The following is a 27,571-nucleotide window of genomic DNA, read 5'->3' on the forward strand; positions in this document are numbered from 1 at the left end:
TTTAAATTATTATTCTTATTTTAGAAATATTATTGTAAATTATTCCGGATTTTATGAATTGAAATTATACATGACATTGTCACGAGAATATAACCGCTAATATTGTTTCAATTGATTCAAATATGAAAGTAATCTAAAAGATTAAAAAACTTAAAAATCTGTATTAATCTTCTTTAGTTGAAAAACTTTTGTAATAACAACGGGTATATCATTCATGGGTTAGTTTTTTTTTTTTTGAAAGGATGCTCAGCGAGCAGGATTAGAATAAAATTAACCAAAGTCGATGTCCGCCAAGGCAATTAAACCTTGCGGAAACGAAGATACAAAAGTTTGCTCAACACCATTAGAAGGACTAATCCTAGCTGCTAAATGAGCCACACAATTTCCACTCCTCTTAATGTGCATACAAGAGAAAGAAGAGAAAGACCCACGCAGGAAATCAATATCATCAAAAATCAAGTCAATAGGAGCACGTCCACGCTGGGAACCATTCACAGCCTTCACAACTGTCAACGCATCACACTCAAGCTCAACCATCAGATTTCCATGCTCTTTAGCCAGCAGAACACCCATCCTAGCAGCAAGAGCTTCGGCCAGAGACACATCAGTCATACAAGGCAGCCTGCAAACCTTGACAGCCAAGAGCTTACCCTGAGCATCTCTTATAACAGCACCCAAACCCACACCCCACCCTTCACGCACAGCAGCATCAGAATTTACCCGAACAGAGCCAGCAGCAGGGGGGCACCACGAGTTTCTTGAGACAACAACATTTCTTCTGGTAGCAACAGACACAGCCCCAACATACTTCACATAGTTACCCACCAATTTAACAAAACCCAACACCCCAATATCACGATTCTGCCAAGGTTCTTCAAACACCACCGAATTTCTAAATGCCCACGCAGCCCAAGCCAAAGATACAAAAAGCATAAAGTCCTCCGAACTGACCTTACCATGAATCCAGAGCAGAAGCACTTTGAAAAAGGATGAGGGCGCATCAGCAAGCAACGCATCAAAGGGGGACATATCCCAAATGCTTCTGACATTCGAGCACCAAAAAATGGCATGAAGAATACTCTCATCATCCACATTAGAAATTTTACAAATTCCATCAGTGCGAATGTGGCGTTGGTGAAGCCTCCCAAAAGTAGCCAAGGAGCCAGTACACGCACGCCACAAGAAATTTCTCAACTTTGGAGGGCCCTTAATATTCCATACTTTCTTCCAATCAGCAGCACAGTCACCCCCCAACTGATGTTCCCAGCCCCTAATATGGCTTAAGCGACCAACTAAATAACCAGATTTTGTAGTGTAAATACCATCAGTTGCCGTACCCCAAAATCTAACATCATTCGTGTGTCTAACACTCAAAGGCAGCCCCTGCACTAGAGAAGCATCCTCAGGAGAAAGGTGTAAATTTAGAGTAGTAACATCCCACACTCCCCTATTGCTGTCAGTCAAATCTGCCACTCTCAAGTCTGCAGGGCTCTCCAAATTAGGCACAGGAACACGACTCACATTCTCCCCCGGAAGCCACGCATCCTCCCAAACATTAATGTTAGACCCATCACCAACTCTCCACTTCAAGCCATCAATAAGGATAGCCTTGCCCCCCCCCCCCAAATACTACGCCACACATAACTAGGATCATAGCCACGGTTAGCCGAGATAAAGTCACCATTCTTAAAATATCTAGCCTTGAGAACACGATGAACAAGCGAGTCGGGGTTACAAAGAAGTCTCCACCCTTGCTTCGCCAAAAGAGCTTGGTTAAAAGTGCTTAAATCACGGAACCCCATGCCACCAAGCGACTTAGGAAGACAAAGCTTTTCCCAACTAATCCAATGAAGCTTTCTTTCCGTACCATTTGCTCCCCACCAAAAACGAGCCAACATTCTATTGATTTCATCAACAATGCAATCCGGAATACGAAATAAACCCATCATATACGTAGGAATTGCTTGAGCAACCGCCTTGATAAGCACCTCCTTCCCCGCTTGAGATAAAAGCTTCTCCTTCCAACCTTGCATTTTCTTCCAAACACGATCCTTGAGACAAGAGAAAACGGCTTTTTTTTATCTTCCAATGATAGTAGGCAAGCCAAGGTATTTGTCATGTCTAGCCACTTGTTTCACCCCAAGCACATCAATAATTTCTCGCCGCCTACAAGCATCCACATTCTTACTGAAAGACACCTCAGATTTATCAAAATTGATTTTTTGCCCCGAAGCACGTTCATACACACTAATGATATTAGCAATAATAGAACATTCCTGAGAAGTCGCTCTGGCAAACAAGATACTGTCGTCCGCGAAAAACAGATGGGATATCCTAGGCGCACCCCTACACACCAAAGCACCATGTATGGCCTTGTCATTAGCAGCCTTCACGAGAAGAGAAGAGAAGGCCTCAGCACAAAGGAGGAAGAGGTAAGGAGAGATGGGGTCTCCCTGCCTAAGCCCCCGGGAAGGCGAAATACATCCCAAAATCTGACCGTTCAGCTTAAATGAGTATTGAACAGAAGAGAGGCACATCATGATCCGTTGCGTCCACCTATCATCAAAGCCCATCTTCACAAAAATATGCTGGAGGAAGGTCCATTCCACCCGATCATACGCCTTACTCATATCGAGCTTTAAAGCCATAGTCCCACGTTTACCATCCCCCTTCCTTTTCATAGCATGGAAAATTTCAAAGGCCACAATCGCATTATCCGTATTAAACGGCCAGGAACAAAAGCACTTTGATGATGCGAAATAAGCTCAGGAAGAATGGTCTTGAGACGATTTGCCATCGTTTTGGATATGATTTTGTACACCACATTGCAAAGGCTAATCGGCCGAAACTCCGTCATCTTGGTCGGTTCATGACATTTAGGAATGAGGACAATGCAAGTCTTATTGACATCACTCAAATCACCACCCTCCACCCACCACTTCTGAATAAAAGCAATCACATCACTACCCACAATGTGCCAGCATTTTTGAAAGAAAAGAGCATGAATTCCATCGATGCCGGGGGCCTTATTAGGATGCATTTGAGATAGAGCTTGAAAAATTTCATCCGCCGTAGGAATACACATCAACGCCTCATTCATACTATTATTCACCATCGAATTAATTCCTGCAAGCGCCTCCTCAAAATTGGAAGGCAAAGAAGAAGAGAAAATATCAGAAAAATATTCCTCAATTATACGAGCCATATCCTCTTCCTCATCATGAAGCACACCATTCGCATCCTCCAATTTATTGATGTTATTCCTCCACTGTCGATAGTTGGCTTTATGGTGGAAATAAGCAGAATTTTTGTCCCCATCCTTGAGTTCATTGACCCTCGCCCTAGCATGCCAATAAGACTCATCAAGACGATGTAGCTCTTCCAACTCTAAAGTAATACTAGCACACTTCCTTAACATTTCAGCATCAGGAGCATTACGTTGCCACTCTTGTAACTCTAATTCTTTTGCTGCAATTTTTTTCCGAGTATTTCCGAATGTCTCTCTAGCCCAGTTATGGAGCCTGCCAGAGCACATCACTATCTTCTCACTAATGCTTAGACCAGCCCCACCATCCCACGCCCCCCTAACAGTATTTTGGAAATCATCATGGGACAACCACAAGGCCTCAAAAAAGCGACGTTTCTGCCCTCTTTTCCGCTGCTTCTCCAAGTCAGTTTCAAGTAAAATTGCAGCATGGTATGAATACACAATGGGGAAATGTCGAACTTGCCTTGTCTTGAATAAATCGCACCATCCATCACAAGCTATGAACCTGTCCAAACGTTCCCTAACCACACGATTAGGATCATTCCCTCTTTGCCAAGTAAAAATGTTCCCTTTATAGCCCAAGTCATTAAAGTTGCACCTCTCCATCATATCACGAAAGAGCTCCATTTTCCTCTCATGCCTAGGCGCCCCACCACACTTCTCATTTTCATACAAAATCTCATTGAAGTCCCCAAAAATCACCATAGGCACTTGAATATCATCCCTCAGAGAGTTAATCAAATCAAAAGTAAAGTGTTTATTTCCATTCTCCGGCCAACCATACACCCCAATGGCTGCCCATTTAGGAGCATTGCTAGCATTTCTCACTACCACAGCAACATGATGAGTAGAATAGGACCACACATGAGCGTTAACATCCTTCCACCACATACCTATCCCACCCGAGTTCCCCACACTACTTAAGCAAATACCATCCTTAAAACCGCACCGGTTTCGAAATAACTCCAATCTCCTCGAATCAATCATACTTTCCATCACAAACACAAAATTTGGGCTCTCTCTCCAACACCAAGTTTGGAGAGTACGAACTTTCCGAGGGTTGCCCAACCCCCGACAGTTCCAACTCAAGATTTTCATTGTTGTTCGCGGGGTTGGGCATCGCCAACCACCGCTACTTTCACCGAACAAAATTGAGTAAGCACCCCCTCATCCACCTTACTCTTTTTCACTCCAACTATACCAACTCCACTCTCATCAATCATTAAGTTGCTGCAATCCTTTCTCTTCAAACCAGTGACTTGTTCCACATCATCTCTCTCCATATGCATACCCCGTGCTCCATGCAATAACTTCACCTTTCTCAGTTTCCTTTTGCAAATATCACTTACACCCAGAGAATTATCACAGGGCAGGGCCTGTGCCTCAACCTCCCCTGTGCAGTCATCACCAACCGCCTCTTTTCTTATTATGTTATCAGCAAGAGCAGAAGAGGATTCATGGTGGATAACATCATCATTATTCTTCTTGCCACTGTCACTAGTAATGGTAACAACTCCAAGTTGAGAAACAACCGCATTGACCACCTCCTTCTCTTTCTGAGCATCAAAACGGGATTTCTTAGCAACAAATAACTGCTTCGCACACTTTCCATCCCCAACACTTCCACTACTCTCCCTTGCCTTAAGCACTTTCCATGGAGATGAAACTCTCATCGCATCCGAGAATTTTCTAGCATCAGGCACCTCTAAATTACCTTCTTCGCAATCTTTTTCGCCATGTCCAAGTATCCCACAGCCATAACAGAACAGGGGAAGTTTTTCATACTTGATACTCACACTCTCCTTCACCCCACCTCTTAATTTCAGATTAATTTTATCTTTCAAAGGCTTACGCACATCAACATTGACTCTAATGCGCAGCGATTTGTTAATTCCAGCATCACCAGATTGGTCCATTGTTAAAAAAAACCCCCAATTTATCCCCAATAGTCTTTGCATTAGTCATATTGCTCCTTCCCATAAATGGAAGGTCATACACTCTAATCCAAAAAGGAACATGAAAAAGAGGAATTTCAGAGGGTTTGCAATTACCTTCGATGTCATTCAGAATCAAAACGTGCCTGTCGAAATGCCTCCCTTCCATAACATTCCGCTTGTCTTTCCAATGGTGGAATTGGAATAAGTAGCGGTTCTTCTCAATACAATTGGCTTCCATCCCATGTTTAGGGTTCCAAAGACGGTTCATTTGAGCGATTAAAGCATTGGAATTAACATGTCTATCTGTCCAAATTCTGCAAACAACTCCAAGAGAGACTCTTACTTCCTCATCCTCTTCTCCTTCCACCACCCAATCCACCCCGTCTTCATCATCACTAAGAACGTTTTCATTACTGTTAATCTTCGGAACTAATTCTTCATTCGCCATAGCAATTAAACTCGAAGCAATCGAGAGAACACCTTCAGAAAAGGAAGAAACTAGGAAGCCCTAGAGGAACCCTCCCAAGAGACGCGCTTTAGAGGGAAGATATACACGGTCTTATCCTTGATTGATTCATTCATGGGTTAGTTGGTTCATAGCTTTGTCTACCTCGAGATTGTCAAAAACAAAAGTAACTAAATAATATTGTTACGTTCTTCAAAAAAAGAATGTTATTACGTCAATAATTATTAAACAAAAAACAGTGTTACTTTTATATTAATAATTTGGTACTAATACTGATATTTAGTTTTGGTTCTGATAAACACAACAAACTCACTCGAGGTTGGACACAAGCCACCCTTGATTTAGAGTTCCCTGCCTTGCCCCCATCAGCTTGCTCTTTAGATTAAATATTGGTAGTTTATCAATCCAATAAGAAATAAAAATATTCATAAAAGAAAAGAGAGCATAGTCAAACTAATGGAGAAATTGGATATTTTATTTTTAGGCTTATCGTATGAACTTAACATGTTTGTCAATGTATGTTTTTACCATTTATAAAGTTTAGGAGTGATATTAGTTGTTGAATAAGTGTTACAATGAAGCTATCGAGATTCCATCTAATTAGTTATTTTTTCATATGTAATCCTTGTATAATATAATTAATTAAAAGTTATCAAAATGGATAATATGAATAATATTGTACACAAGGGGTCGCAACCAAAGCAACAAGGAAGGAATTAAGTCCTCACCAACCTTGAAGCATATATGTGGTAAATCTGGTAATATTGTACACAAGCGTATCATATGATATTAGTCCCACATGAAAGAGTAAAGTAAAGACAGGGTAAGAAACGAAATTCAAAGGCATCTTTCAATGCACATTGCACGTATTGACATATACTTGTATATTGAATGTGTGTATGACAAGAAGTCATACTAAAAATACAATGTTCACAATTAAACTCCAACAAGAAACCACGGCGACAGCCAACACCACACCACCCATAGTACACCCGAGAAATTTATGTGAAAATAAGAAAGAATTAATGGAGCTAAGAGATAAACAACCAGTAAAACCAAAAAAACGAGAACATGAAAAGGAGGCAACCTAGCATATACAAAAATAAAGCAATAATAGTAACAATTTCACAGCAATAAGTTATACTGTATATGCCATGTAGAGCATCTTAATAAATCGATCACCACCACGAGAAAATTGCAGACAATGTCCCAGCAAGCATTAATCCATCGATGAAGGTGTCTACTTTGATTATAGCAAATGCTTCAGCCACACGCTTAAACACAGGAAGGTAGCAAAGGCCCATGACAAACAAAGGCAAGCACGATGTATATGATGATCAAGAGAACGACAATCAATGTTAACCTGCAAGAATTGAAAAACTCAGATTTAGGTAAGGTTGAAATTTTTCAAGAGGTGTGTAAGCAATGCATCAATAATAACAAGTAAATAACTTTAGTTGATCATTACTTCATTAGTGCACTAGAGGCTAGACATCCAAATATCCAATTAGAGTCATAAATTCGATTGTCTTACATAAAAGTGATAGGCTTGCACAAATGGTTAGCCCTCCATATTCTTTACAGGTCTAATGTTAAAATATAAAGACAGTTGTATTAGATGACAAGCAGCGAAATGTTAGCAGGTCGCAGGTGTGCAGCATTGCATTATATCTTACACACATATAAAAGTATAGTCAGACACAACCAATGTGCAACACTGACTAGTGACTACCAGTTAGGTTTCTTCACAAGCAGTGCAAAAATAAACAGCATAATTGAAGGGTGAAACATAATTTTGAAAAAAAAAAAAGAAAAAAAAAAGATCAAATTTCACATAAGTTTACTGACATGAGCCTGCAATTTCTCCACCATACAGTGCTTCTGAAGCGGCGAGCTTGCTTTCTGAAGCGAAGAGTATTGCCTTGTAATGTGGCAGTTTTATCAACAAGCAGCTCCAGGCGCTCCCCTCTATCCAAAACTTTATCAATATTCTCAATCATGACATTACGCACCTACAATTGTTGCACCAAAATGAGACAGACATTATAGTAACATCAACACAAGAAAATTGCTTCACCAAACAACAGCTTGCAGGCATGTACTTCACTATTCCTAGGAATGATTTACAAAACTATCAAATTAAGAACCCTGATCCCTTGCTGCGAAGAAGCACTTGATCTATCAAAAATTCTATTACTAACTTTTCATGATAGGACCTCAACCGTGCAATGGTTTCAAAGATAATGCCTCAATATCCAAAGTAAAACTGGGAAGAAGACAACAATATAATGTTGGACTACCCAATATAAAAAAGAAAGCTAGGAATACACGCCATACCTGAGCCATTTCACCTTTCATTCTGTTCAATCTGTCAGCATTTGGGTCATTTGAGTAATAGTCCATTTGTTGGCTTAAGACCCTTGAAAATTCATCATTCATTGCATATGCAGGTGCAGTATGAATAGAGCGTCCATAAGCCTTCACAAACTTTTGATGTATGTCTTCAAGAAATGCAAATGGGATTCTTCCTATACAACAAAGTTAAGGTGTATCAGAATAGAGGGAAAAGATACCCTTACATTATGCTTTACACGTGAAATATCAACATATCATAAGCCAGTTTTTGGACAAACATCATCAGCATTTTAACACTCAACGAAAGATAAAAGATCCTGCATAGTGCCTATAGCATTCATTAACTCTAGGTTCCATTCACCAACACCGTATTCTATTATTTGGGAAAATCCCTACATTTCAGGTAACCTGACCATGCAGAGACTCCTGCATCAGTCACCACTAATTTGCATCAAAGTAACGGTACACACATCTATATAAGAAATACTTTCAAATATTCAATCAAAAATTACACAAAAAATGATTCTGTCAACCAATTTCTTAAACAACAAGAATATTTTCAACCTCCTAAAATCAACAAGCATAGAAAAATTTTCAACCTTGATTAATAATCATACTTTACTTCGTTCTCATTCCTACCTGGAAAATCAAACCACCATACCTTCCTTACACTTTGCTTTCACTATAATATCACAGTTAAAATCTAATAGAACAAATAAAAGCGGCAAAATTTATTCTCATGCCTTCATGGGCATGCTCCCCTTTGCTTACAAACACATATGGTCTTTCTCTTACCAACCCAAACCTAGTACAAAACACAAGTATCTTGACTAGTTTAGCTCAAAATCCACTAATCTGCTAGCAAAAAGCTTTCTAAACCATAAAGATCAATGTCACATTCACAACTTTCCTTAGTAAGGAAAAAAAAACTTTAAAAAAGTATTCTTACTCCCTCTCTTATATCTTAATAGGGTATCGAGGAAAATCCAATCATAAACCAAGAATGTATCAAAAATAAAAAGTGACAACTTTTTCCAAACATTCATTACATAACATTTTCGCAATAAATTCCGGGATCGAGGGAATACCCATCATCTGCAACTAAAGACCTCAAAATCAAGCTCTTACACAGAACAATCATCTTGCAATCAAATTCTTCATGATTCATAATCAACGCAATGCATAAGCAGCAATCAATGACAAATTAACAATCAATCAAATTCTTCATGATTCATAATCAACGCAATGACCTCATAATCAATGACAAATTAACAATCACAATTTCACAAACAACACAAAAACCCTAACATTTAACACAATCAATCAATAAAACAACAAACCCTAAAACAATCAAAATCAAAAGAAGAGAGAAAAATCAATTACGTCCAGCATTATCTTCCGCCATACAAAGAACAGTAAGACCATCGGTACGCTTAACATGGAAAATATATCGATCTTGCGAGTAAGAAACATGAGTATCGCTATCACCAGGAATCTTCTCGAGAATTTGCTTCGCAATTGTGCTTGCATTCGTCGATGTTCCAACAAATTCCGCCAAAACTACCGATCCACGAGCTACCAAAGCATACAAAATCGCCATTAATGGTGGAATTTGAAACCCTAATTTTCTCTCTCCTCTGTTATCGCGATATTTTTGATCGGCGAAACAGGGGAGAAGATTCAAAATTGTTGATGATGATGATGATGATGATTGAGAAAAAAGAGGTCTTTTACCTCAAATTTTAAAAATAATAATTATTATTAAAAAAAATCAAGAAAATAATGGGCGTTTACTTTTTGTGAATTTTGAAATAAAAGTTTCCACTTTTTTGGGGAAATTGAGATGACAAGTGTGACAGACTGACAGTGAGAATTACTTTTTATTTTAGTTTGAATTCATCTAATTTAGTAATTAATCTAATTATTCTTCTTAATCTTTTCTATAATCTTACTTAAGTGTGCTGTTGTGGCTTGTGGGATTTATTAATAAACTCTACATTAAATTGATGTCGGCTGTCGTGGATTCTTCGGGTAGTCGGATTGGAAAATTATACTCCGTAATAATAATGCATTAGTATAATAGTACTCCGTATGTCATAAGTATTGTAAGAGAAATCGTGTGGCAGGTAAGCCCTGTTCTTTTGAGCTTCTTGGCAGAGCAGAGGTCAGCAAAGCAGAGCAGATTAAATTTCAGCAGAGCAGAGCCGAGCTGAGCAGAGCAGATTTCAACATTATTATTAATACTATTATTAATGTTATTATTATTAATGTTGTTATTATTATTATTATTATTATTATTATTACTATTATTAATGTTATTATTATTAATGTTGTTATTATTATTACTACTATTATTATTAATACTATTATTATTATTATTATCTCAAAAACAAAAGTCATACAATCTACAATAAATTAGTGGGAAGCCGAGATACAATCTGGGCCCCCACTCCTCTATCTACAATAAAGTCATACTATTATTAATGTTATTATTATTAATGTTGTTGTTATTATTATTACTATTACTATTACTAAGTGCATATACCATTGATTTAGGTGAGTAAAAACATAAATATATGTATACCATATTTAACATATGTTAATAGTCCTTGGCTTTTTTCTGCTATCTATGCAAGTCCGGATAGCACTTTTCGCCGTGATTTATGGAGGGATCTTGAGAGTATTAGAAATAATTATCAGGGTCCGTGGCTCCTTGGAGGTGACTTTAATGAGACTATGTCGATTGAAGAGAGGAATGGAAATAATAACTCGGAGATGCAAAGACGGTGTCTTGAATTTTCGAACTGGGTTGAGAATAATGGCCTAATTGATTTGGGATGTACAGGTCCTGAACATACATGGTTTCGTGGTCTTACTCCTGATACTCTAAAATCGGCCCGTCTTGACAGGGGATTAGCTAATGAGGAGTGGCGTTTGTTGTTCGAGGAGGGTGCGGTGCGAAATTTACCAAGAATTAAATCGGATCATTGTCCGATTTTAATTAGCACTAATGGATTCGCTCCAATTTCGATGGTGAATCGTCCTTTCCGTTTCCAAGCAGCCTGGATGCATCACGAAAAGTTTGAGAATTTTGTTGTGACAAACTGGAACAGGGCAGCCCCGATTATTCCTTATTTAAAGGAATTTGCAGTTAAGCTTGAAGGATGGAATAGGGAGGAGTTTCACAATATTTTTAGGAAAAAGGCAGAGCTCTGGGCTCGATTAGAGGGGATTCAAAAATTGCTAGCTCAAAGAAGACAGCCACATCTTATTAAGCTTGAAGGTGAATTAAGGAAGGAGATGGAGATTGTTCTTGATCAGGAAGAAATGCTATGGTTTCAGAAATCTCGTGAGGAAAAAATTATGTATGGAGACAGAAATACACGTTATTTCCATCTGACTACTGTTCTCCGAAGAAAAAGAAATAGAATTGAGACGCTTCAGAATGGTGAAGGAGTTTGGGTCATGGAAGCTGATCAGGTGAAGCAGATTGTCCTTGATTTTTGGCAGAATATTTTTGTGGAAGAGCAGTTGGTCTATAGGCAGGAGAACATTATTCCTGATTATTTTCCTACTATTGCTGCAAATGAGTAGGAAAGAATTAATCGTCCGATTGAAGAGTGTGAAATATACAAAGCTTTGAAAAGTATGAAGCCTTTCAAGGCTCCGGGTCCAGATGGCTTCCAACCGATATTTTTTCAGAGGTATTGGGATTTAGTTAAGCCGAATGTGATTGCTTTAGTGACAAATGTGTTGGAAGGGCGTGAATTTCCTGATGGCTTGAACGATGCTTTTCTTGTCTTGATACCGAAGGTAGATGTCCCTCAACAAGCCAAGCAATTTCTCCCCATTGGCCTTTGTAACATTGTTTATAAGCTGGTTACTAAGGCAATTGTTAACCGATTGAAAAGCCTTTTGCCTACTCTTATTTCACCTACTCAATGTAGTTTCGTGCCTAAACGTCAAATTACGGATAATATTATTATTGTCCAAGAAATGCTTCATACGATGAGGTATAAGCAAGGCAAGGTGGGCTTTATGGCGGTGAAAATTGACTTCGAGAAAGCGTATGACAGGTTGAGATGGAGTTTTATCCGTGAGTCTCTTCTTGAGCTTAGACTCCCACAAGCTATGGTGGATGTAATTATGCATTGTATTACATCGGCTAGGTTGAGTATTTTGTGGAATGGCGAACCTATGGAATTTTTCTCTCCGAGCCGTGGGATAAGACAAGGGGATCCCCTATCCCCTTATCTTTATGTCATATGTATGGAGCGTTTGGCTCATCTCATTGAGCGTGAAGTCAAATGCTGGAAACCGGTTAGAGCTAGTCGTGATGGGCCTTTGATTTCGAACCTAGCTTTTGCGGACGACCTTACACTTTTTTGTGAAGCTTCTGTCGAGCAAGCATCCCTCATGAAGGCTTGTTTAGAGAGGTTTTGTGAGGCATCAGGAAGCAAAGTCAGCATTAACAAGTCGCGGGTTTACTTTTCACATAACACTCATTATGACATTCGTGATTCAGTGTGTGGTACTTTGAATATGGAGGTTACAGATGACTTTGGAAAGTATCTCGGAGTGCCTACAATTAATGGTAGGACTTCCAAGAAGGAATATCAATATTTGGTAGACCGAATTAATGGTAAAATTGCAGGTTGGAAGACTAAGTTGATGTCAATGGCTGGTAGAGCGACTTTGACTCAATCATCTTTGAGCTCGATTCCGTACTATGCTATGCAAACAACTTTATTGCCTCGGTCCACTTGTGACGATATTGATAGAAGATCAAGAAAGTTCTTATGGGGTGAAGCGGAGGGTCAAAGGAAAATTCACTCGGTGGCTTGGAATACGATCAACAAACCCAAGGATCAAGGTGGGTTGGGTATAAGGTCAATGAGACAAGCAAATTCAGCTTTCTTGGCTAAGCTTGGGTGGAGAGTGTTGGCCGAGCCCAATGCTTTATGGTCGAGAGTTCTTCGTAGTAAATATTGCAATAACCGTTGTGATATTGATATGTTCAAATCCAAGCAAAACGCTTCGAATGCGTGGAGGGGAATCATGAGTAGTATTGATGTGGTGCGGAAGGGAATTAATATGGTTGTTCGAAATGGTGCTAGGACGTTCTTTTGGCATCATCGATGGGCAACGAATACTCCTCTGATCGAGTTAGCTAATCCAAGTCCTCCTCTTGATATTCAAGATGCTACGGTGGGGGAATTTTGGGATCCAAATGTGGGTTGGAAGTGGGAAATTTTTGCTGCTTTTCTGTCGATTAATGAATTGCAAGCTATAGCTTCTTTTGAGCTTAGTGCGAGTGAAGATGATGTTGATGAGGTGTATTGGAATGGGTCTCCTTCTGGTGGTTTTACCATTAAATCAACGTTGGATATTATTAGAGGTGAAGAAGAGGTTGGAGATTGTGATAAGTGGAAGGTAGTCTGGAAAAGTCAAGCTCCTCAACGTGTCCGTATGTTTGCTTGGCTTGCTATTCAAGATCGCCTAATGACTAATAAGAACAGATTTGTTCGAGATCTCCTTGATGATCCTAGATGTCGAGTTTGTGGGGCTGGGGAAGAAACTACAGAGCACATATTGAGATCGTGTCCTGCTGCAGTGGGTATTTGGAGAAAATTGGGAATGAGTGATGAAGAAAGGTTGGGGGATGATTTCGAATCTTGGTTTATGAAACATATGGACCCTCGTAGACATGCTGAAAGAGAGGGGTGGGCTCTAATTTTTGCAATTACAAGTTGGTGGCTTTGGAAGTGGCGTAATGCCAGGAGCTTTGATGGAATGAACGCTAATATCCCAATTAATCAAATTGCATTTATATATACTCGGGTAGCTTTGGTTAGAAAGGCGTGGGATCGTCATACACGCATTCACAGTCCAGCTAAAAGAAAGAGAGAAGAGATTCTGGTTAAATAGTTAGCTCCTAGAGAGGGACAGGTTATGTTGAATACTGATGGCGCCTCTAAGGGCAACCCAGGGAAGGCTGGTGGTGGTGGCTTGATCAGAGGACATCGTGGTGAGTTGTATGAAGTCTTTGCTATTAATTGCGGGATTTGCACGTGTACAAAGGCTGAATTACTTTCTATTCTTAGAGGATTAGCTATTGCTTGGAATGGGGGACATAGGAAGGTTCAAGTGTGTGTGGACTCGGAGGTGGTAGTCAGAATGTTGGTGGAAGATTTCTCCCCCAACTCTCCTTACATTCATATAATTCGGAAGTGCTGCGCTCTCATTGATCGTGATGAATGGGAGGTCACAATCCAACATTGTTATCGTGAGACTAATCGAGTGGCGGATTGGCTTGCCAATTTTGGGGTCGAAGCGTCTCAACCTATCTCTATTTTCTCGGCGGTCCCGAAGGATCTTGAGGCTATTTTATTGGAGGATTTGGGGGGAGCTACTCGTCCTCGAATGGTGCTTGCTAGGACTTAGCCTTCATGGCTGAGAGCTGAAGGATTTCACAGTGCTTTAGCTTAGTTTTTCTGTTCTGTTTTTTCCTTTCTTGTTTTGTTCTGTTTTTTCGTTTGTTTTCGTTTTGTTCTGTGTGTTTTGTTTCCTGGGCTTTGCCCACTTTCTCACCAAAAAAAAAAAACATATGTTAATAGTAAAAAGATAAAAGACAACAGTTTACTTATATTTATTTCACAAAAATTTTAAAATAAAATGATTTAATAAGTAATAATGATTTTACTTATAAATTTGTCTTAATCATATATTTTATACCCTAAATATAATAATGATATACAAAGTACTACTTGAAAACAACCTCTTTTTTTTAATTCTTAAATTGTATGGAAAGATTTGAAAAATAATTCAACTCAATGAACTAACAATCAATACCCACATACATATAATGTTTCTACACATTGTGATTCTAATATCAAATGTTTATAAAAGAAATTGTTATTAATTGTTATTATTATTATTATTTATTTTTGAAAGAATTGTTATAATTATTAGAAATTATTAATTAACAATATTATTAAATATTAATTCTTAATAGTTTGAATTATTAAATATTAATAATGATAACTATTATTATTAATTATTATTATGATTAATAAATATTAATTATCATTAATATTAATAATTATTAAAATTATTTTATTAATAATTATTATAATTATTCAAAATAATAAATTATTATCATCAATACAATATTAATTATTATTATTATTGAATATTAATTATCATTATTGTTATTATTAATTATTATTTGAAAATAGAGCAGAGCAGAGCAGATTTGATTTAAGCAGAGCAGAGCAGAGCAGCTCTAAAGAACGGGGCTGTAGAGTGGCATAGAAAATTGAATAGGTAAGCAGAAATCTTTTAGTGGCATTCTAGTCATTCTAATTGATTTAAGGTTGGGTTTGGAGTTCTAGATAGATTAGTATTAATCCTTCCATCTCTAAATTAGTGACCTATTTCTAATATATATTTCTCACATAATTAAGAGAAACGAGCCTCTAATAAAAGGACGGAGGGTGTATCTTATTAGAAACATTTATCATCGAACAAGTTCAGATATAAGGTCAAATCATGTATAGTATCATGATCTTGTAAGATACTGTTAGATTCGTCTTTAAATACTATCACAATATATAACTTTTATAATTTTTAATCATGAAGAATTAAAGTTATTGACCGTTAAAGTTCTGCATTGGCATGAAGAAGTAAAGTTATTAACCGTTAAAGTTCTGCATTGTTAAACGTGATAAATGAAATAGGTAAAGTAAAAAAAAAAGGAGAAAGCATATTCCGTAATACTCCTATATGTATTTTCTTATTAAAAAAAAAGAAAAATTAGAAAAAAATAATCCCAACTTTCATCAATTTTAATAGAATAATCCCAACTTTAGATTATTCTGGAATAATCCGAACTTTGAGGGGTCTTCTTTTTCTTCAATCCCAAATATCGGTTACCGGTTGAATGTTTTTTTTTTATTTTTTTAAAAAAAGTGACACGTATCACTCGTTAATTGGTTAAAAGAATATAAAAACAAAATATAAAAAAAAAAAAACAAACAAAACTAAAAAAAAAGAAAAAAAGAAAAAACCACCACCTAAAACAATCCGGCCACCCATAACCTTAGCTCTGGCGGTCGCTGCTGCTCTTCTCTCCCCCTGCGCCGGTTTCCCCCCTCCCCCAACCCCGGTTTCCCCCTCCCCCAACACCGGTGATGCGACCCAGGCCACCTTCCTCCCCTCCTTTTCCGCTGGCACCATCACTCGATTTCCGGCCGCCACCACCACTCAAAACTCCTTTTCGAGCCACCACCACCCCTCGAAACTCTCTTTAAAAATCTCGTCAACTCCTGAAAACCCCCAAATACCCTTCCCCCACCATCGAAAACCCAAGCCAGTAGGGTTTTTGACGGTGAGAAAGTGGTTGTTGGGGGTTTTCGGGAGTGGGGGAGGGGTTTCGAGGGTGTTTCGAATGGAAAATGAGGGAATTGTGGGTGGAAGTGGGTCGCAACACTGGCACAGGGGGTTTGGGGGGAAAGCGGCGCACTGTTGGGATAGGGAAGGGAGGAGTTGGCGCGGCCAGCAGTGGCAGGTGGTGGTTATGGTGGTCAGGTATGGGATTAAGGGGTTTCTGGGTGTTTTTTTAAAAATTATTTTTTTATGGACTAATTGCAACTTGACACGTGGCACATAACCTGTTACAACAAGTCATTGACTTTTGTTGAACAGTTTGGGATTGAAGAAAAAGAAGACCCCCCAAAGTTTGGATTATTCCAGAATAATCCAAAGTTGGGATTATTCTACCAAAATTGATGAAAGTTAGGATTATTTTTCCTTAAAAAAAATGCTCCTATATGTAATATTTTGTATATCATTGATAAATCCGCACTTGGTTAGTTGTAGTGTTCTTGATAGCATTTAGCATTTTAAGTATGTCAAAACATTAGTTGAAAGAATTGATTAGGAGTGTTTAAGAAGGTAATGATTAGTAACATGAGTAGGATTTGGGTAGAGTATGAAAAGCATTAGAAAATAGTAATGATGCTATAACAGGTCACAAATTATTTTAAGAATATATTTTTTAGTTTATAATTGCCCAAATTTTTTTAGAAATATTTGTGAAATCTTTTTATTTTAAATATAACAATTACTACAATAATATGGAATATTTATAAAAAAAATTTGTAAATATTATTTCATTAATTAATAGATGTTTTGAATAATAAAAAAAAACTAAGTAACAATAGAAAAAACTAAGGATACACCAGGAGATGACACGTGTCATTACGGGCGTGCCTTTTAGTATATACTAGCATAGTGCCCGTGCGATGCACGATTTATAAATCAAATTATTAATTATTTATTCTGTAGGAAAATAAAACAAAGATAATTCAATTAGTAATAAGAGCTTATTTACTAATGGTGGATACAAAAATAAAAGAATGTAATTTGAATAATATGGTAAGTTATTAGTATTTTTTATAATTTTAATTTATTAATTGAAAAATAAATGAATATTGTTTCACTTAATTATATAATAGAAGTATATTCCTTCATTTTCTATCTCCCGCGGAAAAAAAAATAAAAAATTAACATTTTCTTGTCATATCTTCTACTTCAGTAACTACAATCTTATAAGAAGTATATATTTTACCCGTCGTATTCACCAATTTTTTTAATTATTATTATTATTATTATTATTAATTTAACATAAATTTTGGTTGGAAAATATATTTTTTTTTAACTTTTTTATGTATATTTTTTAACCTATGTTAATTTAATTTTACTTTAGGATTGTATGTTAAACATTCGGAAACTCTACATTTATTTAAAATTACATTAGATAGTAGTCTAAAATTTACATAGCTAGAATGGAAAATATTAATTACAGAAATAAAAGGTATATGAATCAAAATAATCACAATTATATGATATGATTTGGTAAATATTTTGTGTATAGCTTATAATAGGTAATTAATGGCAAAAAAAAAGGGGGGAAAAAGGGAAAAAAGGGGAAGGGGATTTTGGAGGGAAAAAACAGTATCTGAAAATGACACGTGTCATTCCTGGTGTCTGTTTTAGCATTATGTTATTGATTATTGACTAGATAAAAGCCCGTACGATGCACAATTAATTTATTTTTTATGTTTTTTACGGAGTACTTGGACCTGTTCTGTTTAGCTTAATTTCAGTTCAGTTCAGTTCCTAATTTCCTTCTCTCATAAACAATTCATTTAAGTTCTATTCAGTTCAGGTCTGATCAATTCAGATCAGTTCAGTTCAATTCAATTCAATTTTTTTAGGTAAATCGGAACATGTCCTTAAATCTCACAAAAATATAATATTCTTATTTATACCATATAATATTTTGATTAATTTGTTTGTTAGAAAGTGACAGTTTTTAAATTGATGTTAGTTATGTGAAAATTGTATTTATAATTAATAAATAAATCATAAATATGGTATCTCATCCGTCATTTATTATGATATATATATCACCCATAAACATTCTTTTTTCGTGATCAAATTTTGTTAAATACTTGACAAAAAAAATTTCCGATCCAAAGTTTAATTTGGGCTTTGTTTCCTCTAATAAATATTTTGATAAGAAAATTTTAAAAAATACACACATGAACACAGGTAACAAAAATTATTAGATGCACATCTATATATAGGAAGAGGATCATGTGAAAACAAGACTAAATATGAAAACTGAATACGTTTCATCTGGACCGTTGATTGACTCATCAAATCTAACGATTGGGGATTTTTTCTGTCAATTACACACAAAACCCTTACTTTCTCTCTCCTCCTTCATTTTCATGCGTCATTTTATCTCTCCTCTCCTTTCTCTCTCCTAATTTCTCAATTCTTCTTGAGTCCTCTCCTTGAATAATGCCCCAATTACCTCCAATTCCATAAATACAGCTAAACTTTTATAATTTCCCAATTTACTGTCCACGTTATTAGATACAATGTATTGTTAGATGCAATGTACACATTATTCCCTAGGTTGATACATTAATAGTTGTATAGTCTTCCCTAGAGAGTATATGATTTCCTAGATTGTAATTACCTAGAATAGGATTGTATTTATACATTGCAAATCAATGAGAAAGGCAAGGAATATCTTCCTAACATGGTATCAGGCTAATTTGAATCCTCTGTCTTCTTCCTCTGTATTTTTCTCTTCATCTTCTTCTCTCCCTCTTCCCCTCTAATCATCAGCCGCATGACCGCCACTGACCCACCAAAAACTCCTGCATTCCACCCCGCTCTTGCTGTACCCAACATCAAAACTCTTATCCCAATTACATTGGAGATGAGCAAAACTCCATTATACTCTTCGTGGGCAGAGTTGTTCAAGGTTCAGGCGCGCGCTTACGAGGTCATTGACCATATAATCCCCCCTGATGAGAAAGACGACTCCATTGACGCCGCCCTATGGACTCGCCTTGATGCTATCATCCTTCAATGGATATACGGCACTATTTCTCGCGACCTCCTCACCACAATTCTTGAGCCAAACTCAACGGCTAAACAAGCCTGGGATAGATTGAAGGATATTTTTCAGGACAACAAATGTACAAGGGCTGTACAATTAGAGGCACAACTCTCCACCGTCGAGATGAAAAATTTCTCCGACGTCTCTGCTTACTGTCAACATGTGAAAATGATCTCTGACCAACTCGTCGACGTTGATGCTCCGGTGAACAACCAGCGACTTATCCTCACCATAATCCGCGGCCTTCCAAAATCGTTTGATGGGGTTGCTGCGATTCTCCAACAAACCGAGCCCTTACCCTCCTTCTACAAAACTCGTTCCATGCTTGTTCTTGAAGAATCCCGCCTCTCCAACCAAGCCGCATCTGAGGCACTCGCCGCCGGCACCGCTCTCCTTACCACCGCAAATGACCCCGATCAGTTTCAGGGTGAAGCTCACTCCGTTCAAGACGGTTCTCACCACTCAAACCGCAACAGCCGCGGAAACCGCGGCGGTCGCCACCGAGGGGGTGGTGGTCGTGGCAGGGGTCGCCACAGCAACCACGGCCACAACCGTGGTGGACACACCACCAACCAGCAACCACAGGGCCACCGTAACCAGCAGCAACAGTGGCAGCCCTGGGGTCCATGGGCTCCTTGGCCTCACTACCAACCTTGGGCTCAGCCACAATGGGCTGCCCCTCCTTGCCCTTACCCAACTTCATGGCCTCGTTCTTCTGGTCCAAGCAACATGCAGCAAGGAATCCTTGGCCCACGCCCACAACAACAAGCATTTTCGGCCCAAGCACCTTCAACAGTGAATTATGCTCCAACTGATATTGATGCCGCAATGCATACTCTCTCTCTCACACCACCGGATGACGGGTGGTACATGGACACCGACGCCACCTCTCACATGACATCCAACCAAGGTACTCTCTCGTCTTATTTTAATTTGAGCAAACAACGTCATATTATTGTTGGCAATGGGCATGGTATTCCAATTAATGGTGTCGGTTGTGCTTCCCTTCCATCTCCCCTTCCTCCCTTTTCCCTCAATGATGTTCTTCATGCACCCAAATTAATCAAAAATCTAATTTCAGTTAGAAAATTCACTAGTGATAATTGGGTTTCTATTGAGTTTGACCCGTTTGGTTTTTCTGTGAAGGACCTTTCGACGGGGACAACTCTTATGCGATGTGATAGCTCCGGCGACTTATATCCCCTCACCACCGCCTTATCTCAAGCTCCCTCACCTTCAACTTTTGCTGCAATTTCTTCTTCTCTATGGCATGATAGACTAGGGCATCCCGGAAATAATATTTTGAGTTCTTTAAAAGAGAACAATTTTGTGGATTGTAATAGAATTTCTAATGCTAGCATGTGTACTTCTTGTCCTCTTGGAAAACATGTTAAACTTCCCTTCTATCCTTCTATGTCTAGTACTTCTATGCCATTTGACATTGTTCACAGTGATCTTTGGACCTCACCTACATTGAGTTCGGGAGGGCATCTTTACTATGTATTATTTTTGGATGATTTTAGCAATTTTTTGTGGACTTTTCCTATATGCAAGAAATCTCAAGTTCATTCTTATTTTCTTCAATTTCGTGCATATGCTAAAACACAATTTGAACGTGAGATTAAATGTTTTTAATGTGACAATGGTAGAGAATATGATAATGGTCCTTTCCGATCCTTTTGTGAACAAAATGGTATGCTCTTTCGCTTCTCTTGCCCCCACACTTCCTCTCAAAATGGGAAAGCCGAAAGAAAAATCCGATCAATAAACAACATGGTTCGTACCCTACTTGCTCATTCCTCCATGCCTCCCTCCTTTTGGCACCATGCTCTACAAATGGCCACCTACTTACATAACATCCTCCCCTCTAAAACCATTGGACTCAACTCCCCCACAAAAATTCTCTACCACAAAGATCCATCATACTCACATCTTAGAGTTTTTGGGTGCCTTTGCTACCCACTTTTCCCCTCTACTTCTATCAACAAACTCCAAGCTCGATCCACCCCTTGTGTGTTTTTGGGTTACCCTTCTAATCATCGAGGATACAAATGCTATGACATGTCCACCAACAAAATATTCATCTCTCGTCATGTACTATTCGATGAGACTCAATTCCCCTTCTCCAAAATCCACACTCCCACTACCAACACTTATGAATTTCTTGAACATGGCCTTTCCCCTACTATTCTACATCACTTACACTCAAAAACTCCTCCTACAGCAGCCCACCCCACTCCCACGGCCCAAACACACCCCACGGCCCAAACCATATTACCCCCCCTGAAGCCCACTCTCCTCCTCTCTCCCCAAACTCACGGCTCCCTCACTCTCCCCACAACGGAGGCCCAGCCCGTCTCCCCTCCTCTCCACCATGATGCTGCTACTTCTCCAAGGCCCATTTCCAATCATCAGCCCACTCAAAATCCTAATCCATCTCTTTCTCCTCAAATGGCTATTAGAAGCTCACATGGGATATTTAAGCCCAAACGCCACTTTAATCTCCACACCACTGCTACTCCCTCTCCTCTCCCCACTAATCCTATCAAAGCACTTGGAGACCATAATTGGAAAAATGCCATGCTCGAGGAATACAATTCTCTAATTAATAATAAGACGTGGGAGTTGGTCCCTCGTCCTCGTGATGCAAATATTATTCCTTGTATGTGGCTTTATCGCCACAAGAAAGATGCTAACGGTGTTTTTGAGAGGCATAAAGCCCGACTTGTTGTTAATGACAGGAACCAACAGGTTGGAGTTGACTGTGATGAAACTTTTAGCCCGGTAGTCAAACCGGCAACCATTCGCACCGTTCTTAGCATCGCCTTGTCTAAAGCTTGGTCCATTCATCAAATGGACGTTAAAAATGCATTCTTGAATGGTGATATTGAAGAAACCGTATACATGCATCAACCACCCGGTTTTCGTGACAAAAATAAACCGGGTCATGTTTGCCTCCTCAATAAAGCTCTCTATGGCCTCAAGCAAGCTCCTCGGGCTTGGTATCACCGATTTGCTACTTTTGTGTCCACTCTTGGGTTTATTCATAGCAAGTCCGACCACTCTCTCTTCATATATTGTCATGGCAAACAAGTGGCCTACATCCTTCTCTATGTTGATGACATCATCCTCACTGCATCATCCGACACTCTTCGCAAGTCTATTATGTCCAAATTAAATTCGGAGTTCGCAATGAAGGACCTTGGCATACTTAACTCCTTCCTTGGAATTTCGGTCACACACCATAGCAACGGCATATTTCTATCTCAACAAGCATATGCCAAGGATATCATAGCTAGAGCCAACATGTCTTCTTGCAAGCCATCATCCACCCCTGTCGACACCAAGGCAAAATTAAGTGCTACTTGCGGCCCACCAATCGAGGACCCTACTCTATACCGAAGCTTGGCGGGTGCTCTACAATATTTGACTTTTACCCGCCCCGATATCTCATATGTCGTTCAACAAGTATGCCTCTTCATGCATGATCCTCGCAAGGAACATATGCAAGCCCTTCGCCGCATTTTGCGATATCTACAAGGTACTTTGAAGCTTGGTCTACACTTTTACCCATCATCTCTCTCGGGTCTTTTCTCCTACACCGACGCCGATTGGGGTGGTTGCCCAGACACGAGACGCTCCACCTCTGGCTATTGCATTTTTCTTGGGGAAAACTTAATTTCTTGGTCGGTAAAAAGGCAACACACCTTGTCTCGATCAAGTGCTGAAGCCAAATATAGGGGTGTGGCAAACGTGGTAGCTGAGTCCTGCTGGCTACGCAATCTCCTCCTTGAGCTCCGTTGCCCCATCAAGAAAGCCACCGTGGTCTATTATGACAATGTGAGTGCGGTTTACCTCACCGGAAATCCAGTTCAACACCAACGCACCAAACACATTGAAATGGACGTCCACTTCGTTCGTGAAAAAGTCACTCGAGGGCAAGTCCGAGTACTTCACATCCCTCTCGTTATCAAGTGGCTGACATTTTTACTAAGGGACTTCCGTAACTTCTATTCGAAGACTTCCGTGATAGCCTCAGCGTTCGATTACCTCCCGCTTTGACTACGGGGGTATATTAGATACAATGTATTGTTAGATGCAATGTACACATTATTCCCTAGGTTGATACATTAATAGTTGTATAGTCTTCCCTAGAGAGTATATGATTTCCTAGATTGTAATTACCTAGAATAGGATTGTATTTATACATTGCAAATCAATGAGAAAGGCAAGGAATATCTTCCTAACACACGTCACCCATTTAAGAATTAAACCTATTTTTTTTAATGGTTTAACACAAAACCGCCACTTGAATTCGCGGTTTTCAATTGAGGGAAAACCGCCAACTCAAGTGGCGGTTTCCATTTCATGTAAAAAAAAATTTCTCTAATAAAATTCTACAATAATCTGAATTCATATAAAAAATAGAAGGAAAACAAGATACTGTAAAATAAATTACACTCCTCCAAATTAAATAAAAAACAAAATCAAATCTTAATTTGTTAGTGAAAAAAAAAATAAGAGTACTCTGATTTTAGAGAGAGAAGGGCAAGAACAAGAGAGAAGTTGTCATATATTTCATTAGTATGTAAAATATTACAATGAGGAAAACAAAACAATCTCATAGTTAGATCTAAACTACATAATTACTAAAATTAAAATTTTTATAAACCCTGTTGCACCTAATGTGAGGACAAAGACGATGATATTGGTGGTGATCACTGGTCAGTCGACAAAGGCAGCGACGCATAACACACAGTCCACACTATACTTAACAGTATATACTGATAGAGTATGTTTTTATACTCTATCATATACTTTGTATAAAACGTATATGATGATGGAAAAAAAAATAGGATTGAACAAGAGAATTGCAAGACTATATACCCAGAACCAATTAAATTATAAAAAAAAAAAAATTAAATTCCCAAACTTAATCGAAAAATCCCCTAACAAATTTTGTTTGAGGATGCTAGGCAATTGAGAAAGAAAATATGAAGAATTAACGAGAGAAGTAGAGTGATGAGATCTGAAATTTGAGTGAGGTATAATGGATAATGGGCAATGGAGAATTGGGGACTTTGGTTTTATCGAAAAAGTGATTAGTTTGAGAATGAAAGAGCAGAGAGACGAGGATGAAATTTTGACAGTGACCAGTGAGTGGAAACCGCTACTTGAAGTAGCGGTGTTCCTACTTAAACCGCTATCTCAAATAGCGGTTTTGCCAAAAAACTAAAAAAAAAAAAAATTTCATTAAATGGCTGGGGTGGACAGTAAATTGGGAATTATAAAAAAAAGTAGATGTATATATGGAATGGCAATTCTTCCTAATAATATTAAGGGAAAGCACTCATTCTTCTTCAAAGTGTTCATGCTACTACTTCAATTAACAGTTGTGATTGCTTCGATTCATTAACAAATTCATTGCCATTATCGTCTACAATCTATCAAGTGAGTAAATCATTTTTAATTTCGCTTTATTTGAGTAATTTAAATCAAATTGATTTTCCGATTTGAAATTTTTGAGTTTTGATTTAAATTTCAGTTTCGCCAATGTAGTTTTGAGCTTCATTTGTGTAATTTTTTGAGTTAATTTTGTAATTTTCCCTTTTTTCAGGAATTCTTCGATTGTTAGCTTTTGAGCTAGCATGTTATTTTTAGCAAATCAAATTGATTTTTTCGATTCGAATTTTTTGAGTTTCGACTTCAGTTTCAATTTTGTAGGAGTTTTTTTTAGTTGTATTTTGTTTGATTCTGCTTGATTTTTAGTAAATTAGGTTTTTATGTGTATTGGTGATGATTTTGCTGCTAAATTTCGACTATGATATTGATAAATGGTCTGGAAATTTTGTTTTATTGTTTTTTCTGCTTTGATTATGGTGTTGTTTGGGTTGAATTTTTGTTATTCAACTAGTAAACAATATTGATGTGTGATTCGTGAATAATATATGGATTATTTGCATTAAAATTCTTCGTATATTTTTTTGTTTATATTATATGATTTGCATTTAGTTACTTAGATATCCTCTGTTTCTCAAACTCTTAATTTGAGTTTTATGCATAATTCTTGATAGTAAGTGTACAAATGTACGCATACCCTAGGCTCATTGGCTTAAATTAGCTTTAATTGTAAGGGTTGTATATGGCTAGACTCTCCTTTTCGTGAGACGTTAAATGTACACATAGTTTAAGGATTTTTGGAAATGGGAATTTTTTTTTTGTAGTCAGTTATGGTTTTATGTGTGATGATAAAATTGGCTAAAAAGTACGTAGTAATTACACTATTCTACAGATACAATTGTTCTTGTGGTATGACTTGTTTGTTCTCCTTCAATTGCAATTTATAAGTTACTTTCCTGCCAATGTATTTCTTTATGTGTGGTTTTTTCTTGATTTGAGTAAATGTTGTAAAATTGGAATAATTATCTATATTTTTTGTATACAGTGACCTTTGTGTAAATGTGGTAAATTTGATATAATTACCTTAAATTTATATATAATGATCTCTATGTAAATGGTGTCAAGTTGATAAATAACCTTTATTTTATATATAGTGACCTATGTGTATGATTTGTCAAATTGTTTAAATACCATATCTTTGTTTATATTGACCTCTATGTAAATGTCGTCAAATTAGATAAATTTATCGCTTTTTTTGTAAGCCGATTTCTCTTTGGTTGTAGCATGAATTCGACCTACTATGGGTGTCACAAAGGTGAATGTGGATGCGCATTTGGGTAGAAAATATGTGGGCCTTGGTTTTTTTTGCTTGTAATGAGAAGGGGGAGGTATGGGCTGTTGTACAACATATGTGAAGAAGGTGGAATATGGAGGATGCAGAAGTTGCGGCAGCAAGGTATGAAATCCAAGTGGCTCTTAGATTGGGTGTTGCTTAGGGGTGGGCGAAAAAAATGGGTACCCGGTCCCGGAACCGGTTTGGACCCGACGGGTCCAGACCTGGAACTGGTCCCACCGGTTCCGGGTCCGAAAATTAGGATCCGGCTGTAACCGATTTCGGTTCCAATTCTTAAAAAATTGGACCCGGTACTCGATGGGTACTCGGAACCAATTCTTCAAGTCATCTGAAATTTTGGAATCCAATAAACAAATGAAATATTGGGCCTTTTTTGTTATTACCAGCCCACTTACTCACAACCCATTCATCTTATAAGGAGTTCTTATTATTAAAACCCTAAAACAACTCTTCACCGGCCACCAAATGCACCATCTTCACAAATTTCACCAGCCACTATCATCTAATAATTCATCAACCACCCTTTTCCAAATTCTTAAATCTATATCAAATTCTTAATTATTATTATTTTTTTGACGAAAAACATATTATGAACTTGTTCTCTCTTACAGGTTCTCATTCATGGCATTTGAGGAAGTCGGAACCACCACCACATCAACGAAGAACACACCAATGTTAAGAGAATGAGAGAAGAGGTGATAGTTAAGGGCGGTGACCCGAAGAAGAAGCCCGATTATATGTTAAATTATAATTTATATAGATTATTTGACTCATACTTATTTGGTAATGTATAATTCATGTATTTGTTAGACTTAGATCTAATTTGTTCATCTCAATATTCTGGAAATTTTCTATGGTTTCAAGTTTTTTTAATGGCTGGTCAACTACAACACCAGGTACCCGGTTCTGGAACCGGTACCCACCGGTTCCGATTCCGAGTCTAAAATTTTGGGACTCGGTTGATACTAGTTCTGGGAGCAGTTCCAAAATCTTAGACCCGGTACTAATCGGTTCCGGGACCGGGTCCTTAGTTTTTGACTGGGTTTTGCTTACTCCTAGTGTTGCTTGACTATGGTTGGAATTTACCATCAAAATTGATATAGTTATCTTGTCTTTGTATATAGTGACCTTTATGTAAAAGTAGTCAAAATTGATATAGTTACCCTACTTTTGTATAATAGTGACTTTTATGAGAATATGGTCAAAATTGGTATAGTTATCCTATTTTTGTACATAGTGACCTTAATGTAAATATGGTCAAAATTGATATAATTATCTTATTTTTGTAGATAGTGACCTTAATGTATAT

General features: G+C 37.9%; 2 protein-coding genes and 1 long non-coding RNA gene across 3 annotated transcripts; 2 read left to right on the forward strand and 1 right to left on the reverse strand.

The window, feature by feature from the left end:
• Window positions 1–6,540: 6,540 nt before the first annotated feature.
• Window positions 6,541–9,777, reverse strand: LOC145578472 (vesicle-associated membrane protein 711-like). The gene is made up of 4 exons (XM_081635782.1): window positions 9,410–9,777; window positions 8,009–8,199; window positions 7,520–7,683; window positions 6,541–7,034 (listed from the first exon to the last, which is right to left on the reverse strand). Exons 1-4 carry the CDS (start codon window positions 9,624–9,626, stop codon window positions 6,947–6,949), a joined length of 660 nt encoding a protein of 219 aa, XP_081491908.1. The 5' UTR covers window positions 9,627–9,777; the 3' UTR covers window positions 6,541–6,946.
• A 985-nt stretch (window positions 9,778–10,762) lies between these two features.
• LOC145579675 (uncharacterized) lies at window positions 10,763–11,620 on the forward strand. The gene has a single exon (XM_081636912.1). The coding sequence runs from the start codon at window positions 10,763–10,765 to the stop codon at window positions 11,618–11,620; it is 858 nt and encodes a 285-aa protein (XP_081493038.1).
• Window positions 11,621–24,822: 13,202 nt separating this feature from the next.
• On the forward strand, window positions 24,823–27,077 carry LOC145578473 (uncharacterized). The gene is made up of 3 exons (XR_014098871.1): window positions 24,823–24,959; window positions 26,192–26,364; window positions 26,874–27,077. It is a non-coding gene; the product is annotated as an uncharacterized LOC145578473 (long non-coding RNA).
• Window positions 27,078–27,571: the final 494 nt, after the last annotated feature.

Source organism: Chenopodium album, chromosome 14 (genome assembly GCF_948465745.1).
Source record: "Chenopodium album chromosome 14, dcCheAlbu1.1, whole genome shotgun sequence".
Classification (NCBI taxonomy): Eukaryota; Viridiplantae; Streptophyta; class Magnoliopsida; order Caryophyllales; family Amaranthaceae; genus Chenopodium; species Chenopodium album.